Below are 20,006 nucleotides of genomic sequence, written 5' to 3' on the forward strand. Positions count from 1 at the left end.
GCTTTACGAGACTCATCCGCTTGATTTTGTAATTACTCGTAAAACTGACTACGCAGAGTCTAGACTTGATAGATTACACATTATTTTTCTCATTACTGTTTTCTGTTTTCTTATCTTTGTTTTTTTTTTAAGCTTAAAATTCGAGTTAATTTTAGTTAGTATTATAGGCACTAAAGGACACAAACTAAATTTAAGAAAAATGTAGATGGCATTTCATACCTTAATAAGAGCAAAGAGCTCATATGGCACTTGTCACGAGGTCGGAAGCACCAAGAACTCATGTGACATGAGTTCTAGCAAAATTACAAGAATCAATTTATTGATTTATTAAATAAAAAAAACTAATTTTTTTAGCTGAAAGTAAGGAGCGACATTAAAACTTAAAACGAACAGAAATTAATCCGTATATGAAATGAGTTGTCCCCTCCGCAATCCCTCGCTCTTTACGCTAAAGCTTTGAATTGTTTTAAAAAGTAGAATTGTGGCAAAGAGTCAAACTTTAGCGTAAAGAGCAAGGGATTGCGGAGGGGACAACTCATTTCATATACGGATTAATTTCTGTTCGTTTTAAGTTTTAATGTCGCTCCTTACTTTCAGCTAAAAAATTAGTTTTTTTTTATTCAATTTCTGAACGTTTTTGAATTAATGCATGTTTGGTTTTGGCTCTCCGCACATAAATTATTAAAATGAAATTTGTATATTAATTCTTTTTTTGGCTAAATGGCTTTCTCTTAGTTTTGATCAGACGATATTGAGAAATAAGGGGTGGACAAGGAGGCCTAGTTGCCCTCCAATTTTTCGGTTACTTAAAAAGGCAACTAGAACTTTTAATTTTTAACGAACGTTTTTATTTGTAAAAAATATACGTAACTTAAGAATTAACTTACGTAACAAACTTTCATAACCTTATATTTTTATTATGTATACGAGGGGGTTTGTACCCTCGTTAATACCTCGCTCTTTACACTAAATCCTAAGTTTTGTCCCAATTCTTTAAGGATGACCCCTGAATCAGAAATGCCGTAGAATAAATAGTTGAAATTACTAAAAATACTTTAGCATAAACAGCAAGGTATTTATCTCCTCTTAAATACCTCGCTCTTTATGATAAAGTATTTTTAGAACCCCTCATATGCGTAATAATCTCTGTTCGTTTTAAGTTTCAATGCTACTTCTTCCTTTCATTTGAAAAAACATTTTCATGTTTATTTTTCATTGTTTTCTTATAGTAATGCTAGAGAATCCTGCGCCCTTGTCATCGAATTTTTCTTCCCCCATGACAGATTCCTCCAAGGAAAGATCCTCCAACATAGCCCCCTCTCCTCAGCCCCACCCCCAAACAAAATAAAATCCCCCTGAAAACGTCTGTACGCTTCCCAATAACCATTACTATATGTAAACACTGGTCAAAGTTTGTAACTTGCAGCCCCTCCCCCAGGGATTGTGGGGGAGTAAATCATCCCCAAAGACATAGTTATTATGGTTTTCGACTATGTTGAACAAAATGGCTATCTCAAAATTTTGATCCGTTGACTTTGGGAAAAAATGAGCGTGGGAGGGGGCCTAGATGGCCTCCAATTTTTCGGTCACTTAAAAAGGGTACTAGAACTTTTCATTTCCGTTAGAATGAGCCCTCTTGCGATATTCTAGTACCACTTGGTCAATACGATGACCCCTGGGAAAAAAACAAACAAAAACAAACAAACAAATAAACACGCACCCGTGATTTGTCTTCTGGCAAAAAATACAAAATTCCACATTTTTGTAGATAGGAGCTTGGAACTTCTACAGTAGGGTCCTCTGATACGCTGAATTTGATGGTGTCATTTTCGTTAAGATCCTATGACTTTTAGGGGGTGTTTCCTCCTATTTTCCTAAATAAGGCAAATTTTCTCAGGCTCGTAACTTTTGATGGGTAAGACTAAACTTGATGAAACTTATATATTTAAAATCAGTATTAAAATGCGATTCTTTTGATGTAGCTATTGATATCAAAATTCAATTTTTTAGAGTTTTGGTTACTATTGAGCCGGGTCGCTCCTTACTACAGTTCGTTACCACGAACTGTTTGAAAAGGAAAATCAGAGGCTCACTGCCGGTCGAAATGTAAAATAAGAGCTCTGAGACACAAGGTCCTTCTAAATATAAAAATTTATTAAGATCCAATTACCCACTCGTAAGTTAAAAACGCCTCATTTTTTTTCTAATTTTTTCTTTCCCTTCAGCCCACCTAGATTGTCGAATCGGGGAAAACGACTTTATCAAGTTAATTTTTGCAGATCCCTGACACGCCTTCCAATTTTCATCGTCCCAGCACGTAAAAAAGCACCGAGCTCGCCAAAGCACTGGACCCACCCCCCCCCCCCCACCCCCTCACTCCCCCAAAGAGAGCGTATCCAGTCCGATTACGTCAATCACGTATCTACGACATTTGCTTATTCTATAAACAACAAAGAGAGATAAAACTCTACAAAAAAAAAACTTCAAACGAGACGACGGCCAGTAGAGAGGAAAGACTAAAACAACGCGGATATTTCGCCTGTATCCAAACAAGGCGTCCTCAGCACAAGATAAAAAGAAAACTAAAAACAAATAAAAACCACCACCAATAATAATAAACACAATTGTCGCTACTTATCCACGTAGGGAAAAGAAGCTATTCGAGTTACTTCAATGAGAATCAAAGAGCAACTGAGGAAAAATTATGAAAATTGAAACTTAGTTAACTATTCTGTTGCGAAATAATCCTATTGTAAGCTAATATTGACGCAACTCTTATTGGTCTAGTAGGTAATCTTGTCAAAATCTTTTCTTCGATAACGCTAGCTTACCGTTCACACGTGTGCGCTCTAGGAATGCGCTGCATCTATCCAACCTACCAGTAGTCATAACGAAGGAAAGTTATTAACGGAATTTCAATATTTTTAAGCCTTCTTTGCTTCCTCATAGAATTCAAATAAAATAAGGATGAAAAAAAAATAACGGCTCTTAAAATCATAAATACTGCTAGTAATTTAAGTTGAGTATATTAAATTCCTTGATATTTTCCGTTTGTCTTGAGTCGTCTTTTTTTAAGTTTCAGCTTTTCAATTTCCACCTCCTACTTTTTTTCCTTTTCTGTAAGCTGTATTAATACGGTTGTATCTTAGGCGAGCTTCTAAATTAGAATTTTTTTTACAGCTTAACGGTCATTTTTAGAGTTTTTACGCTGGCTTAGTATAGGTTGAAGGATTATCTCAATACAGTTTCACTCAATACTACTTGATGGCTTACCCAAACGAATTTTCTTTGTAGTGTGTTCATGTGGTAAAATCTTTAAATGTTTTATCTGAAAACACTGGCTTACCGTTTGCGCGGGTGCTGAAAGAAAACGTTATGTCTCTACACCAGCCCCTAAAAAGCCAGCACTGATAATGAAGGCAAGTGACAACAACGTTTCTGCATTTTTAAGCTTTTTTTGCTGCTTCATGGGATTGAAATGGAATAAGGATGAAATTAAAATAACAAAATTCAGCGGTCATTAAAATCATAAATATTGCTAGTCATTTATGTCGAGTTGATTTCATTATTAAATTTCTTTTATTATTACATTCCTATTATTAAATTCGATTTAATTTTATACTATTATTTATTATTAAATGTGTTATTAAATTTCATTATTAGTTAATTATTAAATTCCTTGCCAATGTTTGTTTGTTGCTGATCGAGGATTGACTTATAGATCTCAAAAGAAGTTTTCACTTTTCTTATGGTGGCAAGTTATATAAAAGCTCTTTATTAAGCGCAATTTAAGTCTAGTGGTTTTACGTCTTCTCACGTACTGATAAACTTTGATCCTTTGATTGATGATCCTCTTTTTAAGATTTGATTTGTGTTATCCCTGTTTTTCTTTCATTTTTTCATTTTCATTTGAAAAAGGTGATTATTATTTTGTTTAATTTATTTTTGGATCAAGCGAAGGGGACTTCCGTAGGTAGCATATTCAAGGTTGAAGTCCTACTCCCTTCCTGTAAAAATGGTTTTAGTTAAAGGCTCTTTTTAGTCCCCTCCCTACCCTCCACAGAAAAAAATGAGTAATTAGCCCCTATTTGTTCTAGAAGTCCCGTCAGACGACAGCTGGCACAGACCTCCTTCAGAACAGGCCGATATCTCGGTAAGACCAGAACCGTATCGTTCACCTCAGGGTAAGTTTCTTATTGCTGATCTGTATCTTCATTTTTCAGATTTATAAATTTATTTTAGTATTATTGCAAAGTTTATCTTTTTTTTGCGTATTTTTTTTCGCTTGAATTTTTTGACGCAATTTTTCATTTTTGCCTCTTTAGATATTACTCTTTTTGCCTTCGTTCTGTTTTTGTTTTGTTTTTCAGCTAAATGCCTTGGTATAGTCGTTCAATTTGTTTTCTTAAAAGTACAAAAATGAAGCTAATCACGGTGTCTTTTTCTCTTGTTTACAAATCATTTTGTCACTTTGTTTTCTATATATAAGCCAAAACGGAAAACAAGTAGTGAAGTGAAAACAAAACAAGCAAATTCCATTTGTTCCAAACGCAATAAACAAGTTGTATGTATGCATGTTTGTTTGTGGGTTTGCATATGACGTCATATATATATATATATATATATATATATATATATATATATATATATATATTATATATATATATATATATATATATATATATATATATATATATATATTTTAGTTTTTCTTTTTTAGTTTTTCTTTTTTTTAGCCTTGCAGCTTTTAGTTTTTTTAGCTTTTTTTTCTTTTTAGTTTTTTACCTTTTTTATTTTTTTCCTTTTTTTAAAGTTATTTACTTTATAGGTTTTTTTCTTTTTTTAGCTATTTTCAGGCCATATTAGTTACGCGCCATTGTAGTTGTGTCCCTTCGTCCCACCTGTGAATATAGATAGATGTATATATGATTTTAACTACGTAAAACTTGCGAATATACAACATTCTTCGCTGTCCCATTGTCTGTGAATATAAATAGATTGTCTGGTTTACCGAATCTTGAACATGCAACATATAATTGTCCATGGGAAAAACAATCCGTATTCAGATCTATACCTCATTATTCTAATGATTGCCCTTGAGCGTTGTTGATGGTGATTGCTAATCGAACATTCCCTGTGTCCCGGTCGTCATTTATTTAACCCCCCTGTGCCCCCGGCGTCCCCTTCGTAGTTGTGTCCTGTGTCCCGGTCGTCATTTATATTCCCTGTGTCCCGGTCGTTATTTGTGTCCCGGTGTCCCAGTCTGTAATTTCTTCTTCAGTTGACAAATATGACGTCAGTCGACAAACAACTTCATGATGGAATAATGCTCAATCCTTATAATGACGTCAGTCGACAAACATGACGTCAGTTGACACACAAACTTGACGTCAGTCAACACACACATAAACAAAAAACTTATTTTTATATACATAGATAGATAGATGCGTCCCGGTTGTTATTTGTGTTCCGGTGTCCCAGTCTGTAATTTCTCTTGAGTGTACCGGTCGTCATTTATATACCCTGTGTCCCGGTGTCCCGATCGTCATTTGTGTCCTGGTGTTCCGGTCTGTAATTTCGTCAGTCGACAAATATGACGTCAGTCGACAAACAACTTCATGACGGAATAATGCTCAATCCTTATAATAACGTCAGTCGACAAACATGACGTCAGTCGACACACAAACATGACGTCAGTCAACACACACACACACAAACAAACAACTTATTTTTATATAGATAATAATTTAGATAAATAAACAATTAAGTACTTCAGACATATATATATATATATATATATATATATATATATATATATATATATATATATATATATATATATATATATATATATATATTTTTTTCATGACAGATTCAAAAGAAATATATGGCCCTTGTATAAAGGAAGCTTACAACAGGATTACAACAGGAAGCTTACAACAAGAGCTAAATCATATTATTCTTAATATCAAAAGATCTGCCAAGTATGAATCAATGTATGAGGATATACTCAACAGATGGGAACAAGCCTTGCTTTTAAGGGAGAAAGGTAATCTAAGTCTTATTTGTAAGCTAGGCCTAGAAATGTTCAGGTTCAATTTTATAAATTACAGGAGTAACATTATAGGTAAAATTCTAGACAAGCTGCTTTTCATTATCTTTGAAAAGTGGTTAGGCTAGCAAAATAATAAATAAATAAAACTCTCAGTAGGATTATGAGTCTAGGCAAACATAAACAGACCCTGGGAAGGTATTACCAAGCTGCTATATTAAATCTCTTCTATTTTATAAATTTTTCCTACTAAACAGGTCTCCATTTATTGGAATTTTGAAAGAAACAAAACATTATATCTTGATTTTCAGTTTTCAGTTTCTTTTTCTCTAGTTTTAGTTTTGAAATATAATTCTTTTATGTGAGTGGAATTTTAACTGATGCCAACTGATTTATGTAATAACGCAGGAATTCATTTGAAGATGTTTGAAACTGAATAAATTGGGGTTGGACGAAGTATTTAAGCTTAATTTAAGCATAAGATCTATTTTGTATAGTTTCATTTTTATAATAGACATATTTTTAAGGGTCATCAATCGGCAATGCCCTCTAGAGGGAGAAGGAGTGGATGTGGGCACTTAATAATATATCCCTGGGATTTAGTTCAGCAAATAAAAAGCTGTCACTAAACTGTGTGCAATGATGCGCTAACCTGACTAATTGTGTTGCGAGAGCTACACTTTGGTTTTGTCCCGTTTTTTTTTCCTTCTATGCCGCCGATGTCGGCTTATTCCTGGAAACTAGTAAGGGTCTAACCAGTGCGGTCTTTACGGAAAGTGTGGACCTCAGGCCGGATTGATGAATATGACATTACATTTTGGAAAGCTCCGCAGAAGTCTTGCCTGGGGCCAAAAAGGATGGTTTTTGCTTGTCCACGAGCCAGAGCCTATGGCGTGCGAAGTGATGTGAAGTTATGTAGCCTATGTCAGAAAGGAGTATCTGAAGTTGTGCAGCCAAGCTTTCGTTTCATCAAACCATGTTTCTGCTTTCGAGTGGAAAGCTCCGTTCTAGCAGGCAAGCAGGCAGGCACCACTTTCAAATTGAAGATGGACTAAAATCTACAAGTGTTAAATATATGCGGCAGTTACCCGGCCCCACAGCCAATATATCTTCTTTGAGTGATAAATAAAATTTTTTTTACAGAAACAAAAAAGCGGCATTTTCCCACGGGTCCGAAAGTGCTGCCGTAATTTTTGCTGGGTTTATCATTTGTTTTTTTCGGACTTGGGATTGAGGTAGAGAAACGTTATCAGATATATCTCTTAAACTTTAAAAGCTCTCTCATTGCTAAAGAAATTGGAGCTTATCCTTTGCTCCTTTCTAAATGGTGACATTAGAAACTTGGCCTATGGCAAAAAAAATCAACTTTTGAGCTAAGACAGATGGAATTTTTTCTCGACGGCAATCGATATCTCTTGATGAGCTGATCAAAGTATAAGTCATCCATTTTTTGATACAAAAATTTCTTCGTGAGATATACTAGTTTGAAAGTTTCAAGGGGTTGACAACTTCGGTAGTAGGGCACACACTGAAACCAAAAATAGGCCGATAGCAATTGTGAGACATGTAGGGGCCTTGTGAGGAAAGGTCAGCTGTTAGCTCATAATCATCTTCAGCAGTGGGAGTTCGCAAATTTTGCTATTTGGTGTACCTATTATTTGTTTCCTGTATATTTGATGATAAGACCGAGTTGGTTCCAGTGGTAAAAATGTAGGGGACTTATAAGTAATAATCGTCTGTTAGGCTACAATCATCTTTATTGAAGAGGGATTTGTAACTTTTGCTAGTTGGTGTAGCCTACCCATACTTACTGTAACCTAGAATTAAGTGTTTACGCAACGGGCGCAAATGATAACGTAATACAACGAGGGAGTTTTGTAATAATTAATAGAGTGTCATCTATGGTGTTTTGATCCTGATAAGTTACGGATAGTTTATAATACCAACTAGACTATATAAGATATTGTTCCAAGTCTTGATCCGTCACGATGTCTACGATTGATAAGGATAAAGTTCAACTGGCTGCAAAGTCATTGCTGAGGAATAGCCTTTGACCATGTTATTACTGATTACGTTTTTCTTTGAACATAACATTTTAAAAGCTTCAATAGGCTGACAACTTCAGCGTTTAACCGGTAGCAAAGAAACAAAACCAAAGTGTTGCTCTCGCAACACTTTATTCGGCGAAGGCGGACAAAGGTTGCCGCAACACTTCACGTTGCTCAGGCATCGTAGGTCTAGTTCACTATGGTTTGTGACGTGTAAAAGCGTCTGGAGCATATCCTATATGTGCAATGAAGTGTGGACACAGCTATGCGCAGAGTGATGCGTAGAACATATTGGGCATCCAGATTCGAGCTTCAGAATTAATTGATATCCAATAGTGCCTTAGAAAATCACCGTTAGACATTCTTCTTGAAGTTAAACCAACGAAAAAGAAAGGAATATTGACAAAAACGTTTTCATTTCATACTCCAAAAATATCAAAACCGAATATTTTTGTTATGGTTGTACGCTATCTCATTTAAAGAAATGAAAAATAAAGCAAACATTCTAAGCTAAAAAAAAAGCTGACGATATTTCTAAGTATAAAAAAGTTGAAGAAATTTATAAGCTTAAAAAATTTCAGAGCCAAAACTTAAAAAATTTTTTGCCTTAGGAGCTAACTTGGTTATCCACCCGGAAACCGTGTTTATGATGTTTTTAGGTTTGATACTGCTCTTTATTTTCTACTAAAAGTCAAAATTGAAAAGGAATCCGTAGATTTGACTAACAAAATGGTGAGGGAATGAAAAATATTCAGGGGTCCCCGCGAGGGTGCTGGGGCTCAGGTTGTTGAGGGTGTAGAGGGTAATAAGCTTCCGCTAAATTATCATATTAAAGTGACTCATAATATTCAGTAGCACAGATTCTATTGCTTTGACTGTATTTCTAAGACTCATTTATAATCATTGCCAGGTTAGTTTATTTCGTTAATGCCGTCATCCCTTTATCCTTGGGAGCCTCAGGTTCAAATCTATATTGAAGTATGTGCAATGATGCATGATGCATCGCATTCACTATGGCCAGGAAAGTGTAGATGTCTGGTAGTTCATTTAGTTGTTATGCAACAGGTTTAACAATAGGATTTTCTCTATAACCGTCTTGCAATGATGGATAGACTTACTTACTACTTATACTTGGGTCAGGACAACGCCTGCAATCCTTTCCTTGAATTCAATAGCATATCAACGATTGCGCTCCATCTTTTGCCGTCTAGGGCAGATTCCTAAGTAATGAGTAAAGTAAAGAGCCACTTTTTGTCCTATCGTCGGCAAAAGTGGCGAAATCCCTTTTGCGTTCAACGTAACTTTTGCCGTCCCTTTTGCGTTCAAGGTGCGTGCTTAGACGCAGGCAAGCCACGTTTTGCTTTGTCCCCTTGGCGTTTCATCCAGCCGGGGAGAGGCTGGCAGCAAAAACTTGGATCAGGATAATGGCTATGAGCCCTCCCTGTCATCCAATAGTTCTTCAACAATTGAGCTTTATTTTTGACGGTCTATGGTCTATTCCTGAGTAATTTCGAGTCAGTTTCTATCCCATCGTTGGCTAAAGTAGCGAAATCACCTTTAGTTTCAAGGTCAGCTTTGACGCAAACGAGCCAAGTGTTGAGTTGCCCCCCCCCCCTGGCATTTCATCCAGTCATGGAGAGGCTATTGCTGATGGACTTTTTTAGTCCGCGTCTCAGGTGATTTGCGTTTGATGTACCACGCCAGAACAGACGGTGTTCCTTGATAATTGATGTCTAGGCGCTGGGAGCATGATCGTCAGGGATAGGCTTTGCTCATTCTGTCAGATAGTCTGACGCCAAGGAGCCCTTCAAAGGCAAGAATGATCAAAGACTTTCAGATCATGTACCTCCGATGCTTTCAGCGTCCAAAACTTGGACGCTGACGAGAATGGATCTGACGAATGCCTCGTTGATACGGATCTTTGTTTGGAGCATAGACATACTGTATTTACTATGGATAGTGAATCGTAACGCCCACAACGTATAAACTTTTAATTCAGTGAAGTGTAACACCTTTCAAACCATTTCGTATAGCAAGGTACTACTCACTGACTGTGACTTGATGTTGAGTTTCCCCCAAAGTACAACCACCCTTTCTACTCTGGCGATACTTAAGAACTTCCTAGCTAGACAGACAAAATTGAACCCGGATTGCCCAAATTATCTAGAAAATCTTGTATTTTTTAAGAGTCAAATCTAATCCCAGTTTGGAATACGTTCTCTTGTGCTGAAACTTGATTGATATGCTGTGTGGAAATACTAAGATTAAAGGAATGATCCGCCTAACAAATATATGTTCCATTTTTTACTCCCTGAGTACAAGAGGATGTGCATTGTGGTTAACAATAACAATTAGGCAGGAGAAGGTGCAAGGAAAGTACACACTTCAACGTATACTGTTATAAACATAAGCAGAACTATTCAGATCAATCGGTCAGCTACTAAGAAGAATTGTCCATTTTGTGGAGCACGTGTTAGATAAGATTAAGTAAAAAAAAAGTAACTTTAGTAAATTTATAATTTTACAGTGTACTTTATGCCATTTATACAATTTTGTCAAGGTACGAAATAAAAGAGTGATGAACGCAACATTTTGCCATATGAAGGAGCATGGTCCCGTGTATTAATAGGTTAAATGTACGCTTAATACTGTGTGCTACTAGAACAAACTATCTTGGGTCAGTTCAGCTGTCATTAGGACATGAGCTACAACACCAAATACATCAGTACTCCAGATTTTACATTGAAAACCAAACGTGTACTGTCGAACGCTATATTTTGTCCTTTAGTTCACCACCAAAAAGTACCAAAAGAGATTGCTCTTGGACGTAAGGTCGAAAACTGAATTTCAGATTTATTTTTCTTAGGAATAAGAGCGAAATTATCAATGCAAAAAGACGACGGGATTGTAAATTATTAAAAAATTTCTGCATGGGCAGATGATTTTCCTTTAAGCGCAAGATGAGCAAATAGGTTCCATGCATAAAATTTAGTTCACAATATTGTCTATACCACACAAAGCTTTCCGTTTCAGGGAAAACTGCCGTTATTATGGATTTTAAGAACACAATGAGACCTTAATTAAACATAGAAATTCATCAAGTTTGGATTCAAATAGGGACCCTAAGGTTGGATTTAGAGTGTGAATTTTTTTTTTTTGAAATTGGGGTTTTCACTAAGTTAGGGGAATATAGATGCCTTGGGATTATTCAGGGATATGGTGTTTGAAGGACCAAGGTATTTTCAAATTGAACTGAGCAAAGCAGAAAATTGAAGTGAATATGAATAAAAATACCTGCATGGTGACGAGGTACCTTACTTGTGAAAAACTATTTTGAGCTGATTATCTTATAAAACAACTGACCAAGGCTGATAATTCTCTTTCCAAATTAAATAAAAAAAAACTAATTTTTTTTGCTGAAAGTAAGGAGCGACACTAAAACTTAAAACGAACAGAAAATACTCCGTATATGAAATGGGTTGTCCCCTCCGCAATCTCTCGCTCTTTACGCTATTGTAGGATTAAATAAAAAAAAACTAATTTTTTTAGCTGAAAGTAAGGAACGACATTAAAACTTAAAACGAACAGAAATTACTCCGTATATGAAATGGCTTGTCCCCTCCACAATCCCTCGCTCTTTACGCTAAGCTTTTAATTGTTTTAAAAAGTATAATTGTGGCAAAGAGTCAAACTTTAGCGTAAAGAGTGAGGGATTGCGGAGGGGACAACCCATTTCATATACGGAGTAATTTTTGTTCGTTTTAAGTTTTAATGTCGCTCCTTACTTTCAGACAAAATAGCTAAATGTCTCTGGAAAAGGAATTCCAAATTTAGATTTTGGGTTCCCATCGTATAGAATCAAACTATCGTTTCATAGAAGCAATTAATTTCACTTTAACAGATTAATAGAACATAGGTAGTGTTGAAAATTCCAAGAGCTGAAAAATGGAATTGGCCAGGTTTTAATTGAACATTTACATTGTGCATCATGCATATAATTTGTACACAATTTTCCATTCATCATACATGAAAAGGTAGAGCGTGTTTGTTTTATTGTAGGATTAAATAAAAAAAACTAATTTTTTTAGCTGAAAGTAAGGAACGACATTAAAACTTAAAACGAACAGAAATTACTCCGTATATGAAATGGGTTGTCCCCTCCGCAATCCCTCGCTCTTTACGCTAAGCTTTTAATTGTTTCAAAAAGTAGAATTGTGGCAAAGAGTCAAACTTTAGCGTAAAGAGCGAGGGATTGCGGAGGGGACAACCCATTTCATATACGGAGTAATTTCTGTTCGTTTTAAGTTTTAATGTCGCTCCTTACTTTCAGCTAAAAAATTAGTTTTTGTGTTTAATTTCTGAACGTTTTTGAATTAATGCATGTTTGGTTTTGGCTCTCTGCATCTAAATTATTAAAATGAAATTTGTATATTAATTCTTTTTTTGGCTAAATGCCTTTCTCTTAGTTTTGATCAGACGATTTTGAGAAATAAGGGGTGGAGAAGGAGGCCTAGTTGCCCTCCAATTTTTCGGTTACTTAAAAAGGCAACTAGAACTTTTAATTTTTAACGAACGTTTTTATTAGTAAAAAATATACGTAACTTAAGAATTAACTTACGTAACAAACTTTCATAATCTTATATTTTTATTATGTATAAGAGGAGGTTTGTACCCTCGTTAATACCTCGCTCTTTACACTAAATCGTAAGTTTTGTCCCAATTCTTTAAGAATGACCCTTGAATCAGAAAGGCCGTAGAATAAATAGTTGAATCTACTAAAAATACTTTAGCATAAAGAGCGAGGTATTTATCTCCTCCTAAATACCTCGCTCTTTATGCTGAAGTATTTTTAGAACCCCTCATATGCGTAATAATCTCTGTTCGTTTTAAGTTTCAATGCTACTCCTTCCTTTCATTTGAAAAAACGTTTTCATGTTTATTTTTCATTGTTTTCTTATAGTAATGCTAGAAAATCCTGCACCGTTTTCATTGAATTTTTCTTCCCCATGACAGATTCCTCCAAGGAAAGATCCTCCAACATAGCCCCTCCCATCAGCTTCACCCCCAAACAAAATAAAATCCCCCTGAAAACGTCTGTACACTTCCCAATAACCATTACTTTATGTAAACACTGGTGAAAGTTTGTAACTTGCAGCCCCTTTCCCAGGGATTGTGGGGGAGTAAGTCATCCCCAAAGACATAGTTATTATGGTTTTCGACTATGCATTAAAATGCGATTCTTTTGAGGTAGCTATTGATATCAAAATTCAATTTTTTAGACTTTTGGTTACCATTGAGCCGGATCGCTCCTTACTACAGTTCGTTACCACGAACTGTTTGATAGAAAACCAAAGTTTCACACGGGAGCAAGTTTCAGAGAATTGTGTTTTTTGACATATTAGAGACTTGAGTGTCAATGGAGACTTTTCGAATTGGAATTGCTACTTTTTTTGGGACATCTTAGACTGCGGAAAACCTTAGTCCAATCCGGGTTGCAGTGGAAGCTAGCAGCCTAGTAAAGACGATCACGTCCAATACTAAGAAATGTAAAAACCCATAGCTCCTGGAAATATTGTCATATCATAACAAGAAGTACACTATTAGAACTGCCTTGTTCAAAACCTGTATATAGGAAACTGACCGTCCCATTGCTTGAATAACGAGGAACATCTATTGGCTTGAAAAACAATATAAGTTAATAGAACCACGATATTCTCCATATAAGGCATCTTTTGTTTTCTTTTTTTCCTCAGTTAGCTTGGCACTGGGACATCACAGAGCTGTTTAATTGCTCATTTTAAAGGAAATTGATGTGGTTACAAAGCTTTTGTAAATTAAAAGATAATTTTTTAAATATCATTCATTTCCTTAGAAAAACCGCAGTATTCAAGTACAAGATTGATCAATGATGTCAACATCGTAGGTTGTCTTAAAAATCAAGAGCAATCTGTATCTCAATTTCGTCAATAGAAGAAAATTTTATACGAAGCCAGAAATGGATATGAATTGTCTGCAAAATAGAATCAATTATTCTCGATATAGGAAGAAATGAACCCTATCCAAGCCAATCTTTGAAAACTACTTAAGCTTGGCATATCTTGGTTCATTGATGTACACGTTACGTCTAGTTTCAACGACGCTGGTTTGGGAAGGAAACCAATGACCGGTGATTATATATTACGGAAACCACAATATAGGCTACTACGAAAATTCGAAGCACGAAGTGATACGGCTGATTCAGAAAGAATTATATCACAATTAAAGTTATCAACAACTAAACAAGGGATATTCAGTTTTTGAACATTAATGTGGTGAAATAATCAAGTTAGACCTCTTACCTGTGACCAATGACTAAGCGACTTTGGTAAGGAAGGCTAGTGACCCCAATTGCCGCTTTGGTTTGGGTAGCTAATAACTATGTGTAGCGTCTTAAACTATGGGTAGCCAAATCCAACTATAAAAAGATGTTTGCCTACAGAGCTTTGTGAGAAAGCCAGATGTAAATTATTGATTATTTTCAATTGACTCTCGAAACAAACAGTGTAGGTCAATTGACTTTGAACTACAACAGTACAGTGGACTTGACTCCTGGACACAACTGCTCAGGGTATAGTGTCCCAACAGGTTGATTATGATAGTTAATAACAGATAAATACGTTCACTTACATCAACTTAAAGCAATCTGAAGCCTATTAATGATCAGAGGTCAAACATATTTCATAGGAAAAAGGCAGAGAGCAAGTATTTGCTTATCAGCGGCCCTACCATAACTTAATATGCCTAACCACGAATCTTGTTTCAAAACAGGGAAGTGTCTATTTCTCAATTTACTAGTCATTCTATACATCCTGTAGCTTTGGATAATATAGTTGTTTCCGAAAATTCTGATCTTAGTCAAGTTGTGTCAATTTATTCATTTTTAAAGTAAAATTTTGACTGGAATTATCAGTTTACCAAAACAGTCCATGTCGAAGAAGAGTTGACTCCAACTCTGTATTTTCCTTTAAAAAGACAATTTTTATTTCTTTTTATACACTTTTTAAATTTAGGATTCTTTTGGTATTCTTTAGGTTTTTTTTTTGTAGATAACTTTAATTTTGATTCTTGAAGTAAAAGTGCATTCTTGAAGCAATTTATTTGAGTAAAAGTGAAATAAAATGTTCAGATTCATCCCCAGTGATTTTAACCGTGAGATTCTTCTTTGGTTTTTCTTGTCGCCTGGATGTATGTCTCTGCACAGAAGATAAACTTCTTTTTTGATTAATTAACCAAAGAAAGACGACCCATGTTTATTCATCTTTTCTGTGGCGATCCAATGTTAGCGGCATGTATTAGAAAGATGAGCTAGTGTTTACACTAATTAAGATTAAAGTAAATCTTAGAGTGACTGTATGTGTTTATCTCTTATGAATTTTTATTAATGTCATTTATTCAATTCCCATCGAATAGTTACGCTACAAGGAATGTGGAGATAAATTAACATGATTATTCTCTTTTGTGATCAAGATTTAAGCTGATTTAATAAAAGAAAATGCCATGAATTCAACATTTTGACTTATAAAACACATCTTTGACTTAAAAAACGAATTAAATTCCCCGAATCCCAAAAAACTACCAAGGTACGTTGCCACCCCTAGTGATTTATCCCTAGTGACTATCTCTGACAAATATTAATTTACATACCATAATTTCTCACTACTCTCTTGTTCGTTAGTTTTTGTCTCTAGTGTTACTTTGCATAAATACTAGACAAATACAGTTCCGATATACTCGGTTCTTCATATGTTGAATAGACTTCGAATGCAGTTTTCCGATTGCTATAAGGTTCTTATATTATCCATAGTCAAGAATTTTATTTTTTAAGTTCAACGCACTGTGCATAGGTTGAGTTGGGTTTAGTGTTTAGCAATAATTTAATTAAACATTACATCAATATTTTTGCTTTCGATGTTCAATAATCGATATATCACTTTCGATATTCCTGTTCACTTTTTTGTTCAGGCCAACTCTTGGTTTCGTCAAAGTTCAATAAAAAATATTATTGAAGTGTATTTTGTTAAATATGTTTTAAGACTTTTAATTTGTTCTAATAATGTTCTGAAATAATATTACTGAAAGACATTAAAAACAAACTTGGATTACATAAATGAATATCATAGAAATCCAGATTTGAAATTACTGGGGCTCGGAAAAAGGAAACATAACCTACTGGCTACTTTTGGCTATTCAAAATCAGCAGTATGTCAATGGTTTTCTTACCTAACAATTGTTTTTACCCTTAAGTGATTAAATAAAAAAATGAGTTTGTTATTTTTTAATTTATTAATTTGCGTATATGACTGGGATACTTCTCATTTATATTTTTATAGTATTTAAAAAAGGCTTTGTATTCTAATTAAATGTCTCTTGTGTTTCATTAGTTGTTCTTAAGGGATTGGGACAAAAACTCCATTTTTAGCGCATAGAGCAAGGTATTAGGGAGGGGAACCAACCTAAACTCTATGAAATGAAATTTTGATAACAACATATAAGACGCAAAAATCAACTTTTTAGGCTGATTCCAAATATTTAAAATCCACTAAGTTTAATATACCCATCAAAAGCTACGAGCCTGAGAATATTTTAGGATTTCCGAATAAAGGAAGAGACACCTCCATAAAGCCGATGGATCTTAATGAAAAGTAAATCATCAGATCCAACATATCATGTATTCTGTAAAGGTTTCATCCTCCCATCTGCAAAGCGTGAAATTTTGTATTTTTATTTGTCAGAAGAAAAAAATCACGAATACGTGTCCCTAGGGTGATATAATGAAACTAATGGTTAAAGAATATCAGGAGAGGGCTCGTTCAACAAACATTAAAAGTTCTAGTGCCCCTTTTAAGTGAACAAAAATATTGGAGGCTAACTAGCCCCTCTACCATACCCTTTTTCACTGAAATCATTCGACCAAAGTGGTAAGAAATATATTTTGTTGACCATAGCTGAAAGATGAAATAACTATGCTTCTGGAGATGACACAACCCCCAAAACCTTGGAGAAGGGCTGTAAGTTATGGATTTTGCCTTGTCTCTACGTATAGCATGTTTTATTTATAAGTAAAGAGATTTTTTTCAGGGATGAGGAATTTTCTGGAGCAGGATTTTTCATAGGCAGAAAAGTTTTTGGGGATGAACTTACAAAAAATAATTTTACATGGTAGAATTTGTCAAAGCTTTTATACAAAAATTTTCTTACTTCCTTTTTGTCGGTTAACTTTTCAATGTAGATATTTTCTGGTTAAATTGTCGTGAAACCCCAGAGTACCTGTGGGAAAGGATAAAGGTTATTGATTTTTCCTATTCTTTTCATTTAGTATTTTTTTTTTTTTTACTGGAAGTTAAGAGACAGTTTTTTGGGAGGGAGAGTTTTTGCGGCCTGGTTTTCCATGGGGGAAACTTTTTATTGACAGGGAAGTTTCCGTAAATAAACTTACACGGGAGAATTTGCCAGAACTTTTATACGAAATTTATCTTACTTACTCATTGCTAATTTAGTTTTATGTCTAAATATGTTCCGGGGATATTGTCTGTGGGAAATTTTCAGAGAGGTTAAAATTGTTTGAGAAATTTCTACGTAAGAGGGAGGGATTTCCCGCAGGAGAAATTCTCCATGGGGAAGTCTTCTTTGGGAGAAATGCTTCATAGTTAAATTTTCCAAAGGGAAAATTCTTCATGGGGGAATTATTCGTGGGAGAAACTCTTCATGGGATAATTATCTGTGGGAGAAACGTTCCATTATGAGGATGGAATTTCCTTGAAAAATTTGCTAATGGGGGTTTTTCTGGCACTAATTGAAAAGAGATTAGAAAATATATGAGAAACTCGTCTGTTTTTTTCAAATAAATTTTCTTCACAAAATTGTCCGCCAGAAAATTTTCAGCTAGGATGGATTTATTGTAGGGGAGCGAGATTTTTAGCAGGCGAAATTTTCAATAGAGGAATTTTCATGGGGAGGACTTTTCACCAAATCAAATGGATTTATCGCATGGGGAGATAAGAGGTAAAATCCTAGGAATTACTTGAAAACGATCAATAAATTTAATGAGAAACGAGTTTTTCAAACTGAAAAAGTTTTTTAAGTTTCTTAAAAAGAAACTTGTTAAAAGTGAAAAAATATATTATTTTAATCATAAATAGCACTTGCCTAAAGGATGCATACACATTTTTAATTCACGCAAGCATAAAATAAATGAATCTCTAAATACTTGTACCCCCTACGAATCTTTTATATAAAATATATTTAATTTCTAATTTTGATTCCAGATGTTGAAACTAAAACTCTTCTTGAGAGTTTTAAGCTGAAGAGTCTTAAGCAGGAGTTAAAAGCTGATTTTTTAAGTGAACGGAGGCGATTAAAATCAAAACTTGACGAAATGTGGAAAGGTAAGGACATATCTGATAACAAAATAAAAGTTAATTTTAGTCTTCCTTGGTTTGAACATATACAGGATTTTTGGTAAGGTGGGGTAGATCTAGGATAAACTTTCTGAACTTTCAAGAGAAGAGCACGAGTAGAATCCTATTGTTCAGAACCCCTAGACGGAGACTCTCAGACGAAATTTTGTAAACCCAGGAAAATCATTCCAGCCTATGCACTGATACCTCTACCTTTTATTTTCTGGCACAACTTGGGTACTGGTACATTTTAAAGAGCTATTGAAGAGCTCATTTGAAAGCTAATGGATCAGAAACGGAGGCCGAATCTATTCCAGCAGAGCCATATCCCTTTGATTCCCAATCCCGGCTCATTTTTAAAATTCTTCAAGATGCAGGTGTTTGTTGCATAATAGGAGTTGTTTGTACGGAATAGAAAATGTTTTTTCTTTGATTGTTATGTTAATTGCTTAAAAAACCTAAGGGCGTACGATAAAACTCCCAGGGACCACTAGTCAATATATTGGTATTCATTATGTTCCCCGGATTGTTGCGTGACTTTTTAAATTTATTGAAGATGACATAATCTCATGTAACTTGATAGATCTTACCCTTAACTTACCTCAGTATGATTTATGCATTTGAAGAATAGAAACCTGCACCATATTTTTTCAGAAGTAATGATGAAATATTTCAATAAGGCCTGTATACAGGATAGTGGTGTAGTAGCATTCTAACCGCTTCCAATTTATCGTGCTTCCCCTTATCAATATTATTGTGAAGGGTGGGTACTTTCCTGACCTTGCTGGATGGTAGCTGGTTTTATACTCATACATAGTCTTTGTCGAAGCCAAGATCAGCTATAAGCGCGTCTAGATCATAGTTGAGGGAGCTATTAAGTGGGTCCGACCCCGCACTTATAAATCCCTCTCGTTTGCTTTATCGTATGTCTTTATCAACGATACAATATCCTCATAGAGGTTGTAGATCCCTTGGTCTACAACGGGGTCAATTCTGAGAAAGAATTTATATTAGGCTGAAAAAGTATTCTTAAAGTTATTCTTCTTATATTCTTCTCCATATTCTTAAATTTAGTATTCTAAATTTTTTGAGGGGGCGCTCACTTGTGCCTAAGAGTACCCGTTAGGACATAAAGAAACCACACAACACTTTAAAAGCTGAACAGCCAGAATTATTCCATACAAGGGGAACAAAGGGTCTGCTCGGACATAGAGAGACCAAACTACCATCTGAAAGCTTATGAGCCAGAAATTGTTCCATACATGGGGACAATGTGACCGTTTGAGCAAGGTGAGGGTATACTACCAGCTAAAGGTTCAACAGCAGAAATTATTCTGTACATAATTCTTTCGAAATTATTCTGTTTAACAGCCAGAACTTTTGTCGTAAATGTGGAATAGATGGAACTCCATCTTATACGGGGAACGCAAAAGGGCCCAAACATTCACCATACTTGGAGACTGCATACTA

At 35.0% G+C, this 20,006-nt stretch overlaps 1 protein-coding gene and 1 long non-coding RNA gene across 3 annotated transcripts in view; one reads left to right on the forward strand and one right to left on the reverse strand.

Annotated features, from left to right (window-relative positions):
* The window catches only part of LOC136041711 (uncharacterized), a 46,332-nt gene extending 31,478 nt beyond the window's left edge, over positions 1-14,854 (reverse strand). The window contains exon 1 of the long non-coding RNA XR_010621093.1: positions 14,767-14,854. This is a non-coding gene — a long non-coding RNA (uncharacterized LOC136041711). The remainder of the gene's footprint in view (positions 1-14,766) is intronic.
* The window catches only part of LOC136041709 (uncharacterized), an 80,756-nt gene that overhangs the window by 44,186 nt on the left and 16,564 nt on the right, over positions 1-20,006 (forward strand). Inside the window, exons 3-5 of one of the 2 annotated variants that reach the window (XM_065726449.1) lie at positions 4,098-4,184; positions 5,873-6,049; positions 18,405-18,524. In XM_065726449.1, the coding sequence (XP_065582521.1) occupies positions 4,098-4,184; positions 5,873-6,049; positions 18,405-18,524 (384 nt within the window). The remainder of the gene's footprint in view (positions 1-4,097; positions 4,185-5,872; positions 6,050-18,404; positions 18,525-20,006) is intronic. The other variant, XM_065726451.1, reaches the window with a different exon arrangement.

The sequence above is a fragment of the Artemia franciscana genome, unplaced genomic scaffold (genome assembly GCF_032884065.1).
Source record: "Artemia franciscana unplaced genomic scaffold, ASM3288406v1 PGA_scaffold_33, whole genome shotgun sequence".
Classification (NCBI taxonomy): Eukaryota; Metazoa; Arthropoda; class Branchiopoda; order Anostraca; family Artemiidae; genus Artemia; species Artemia franciscana.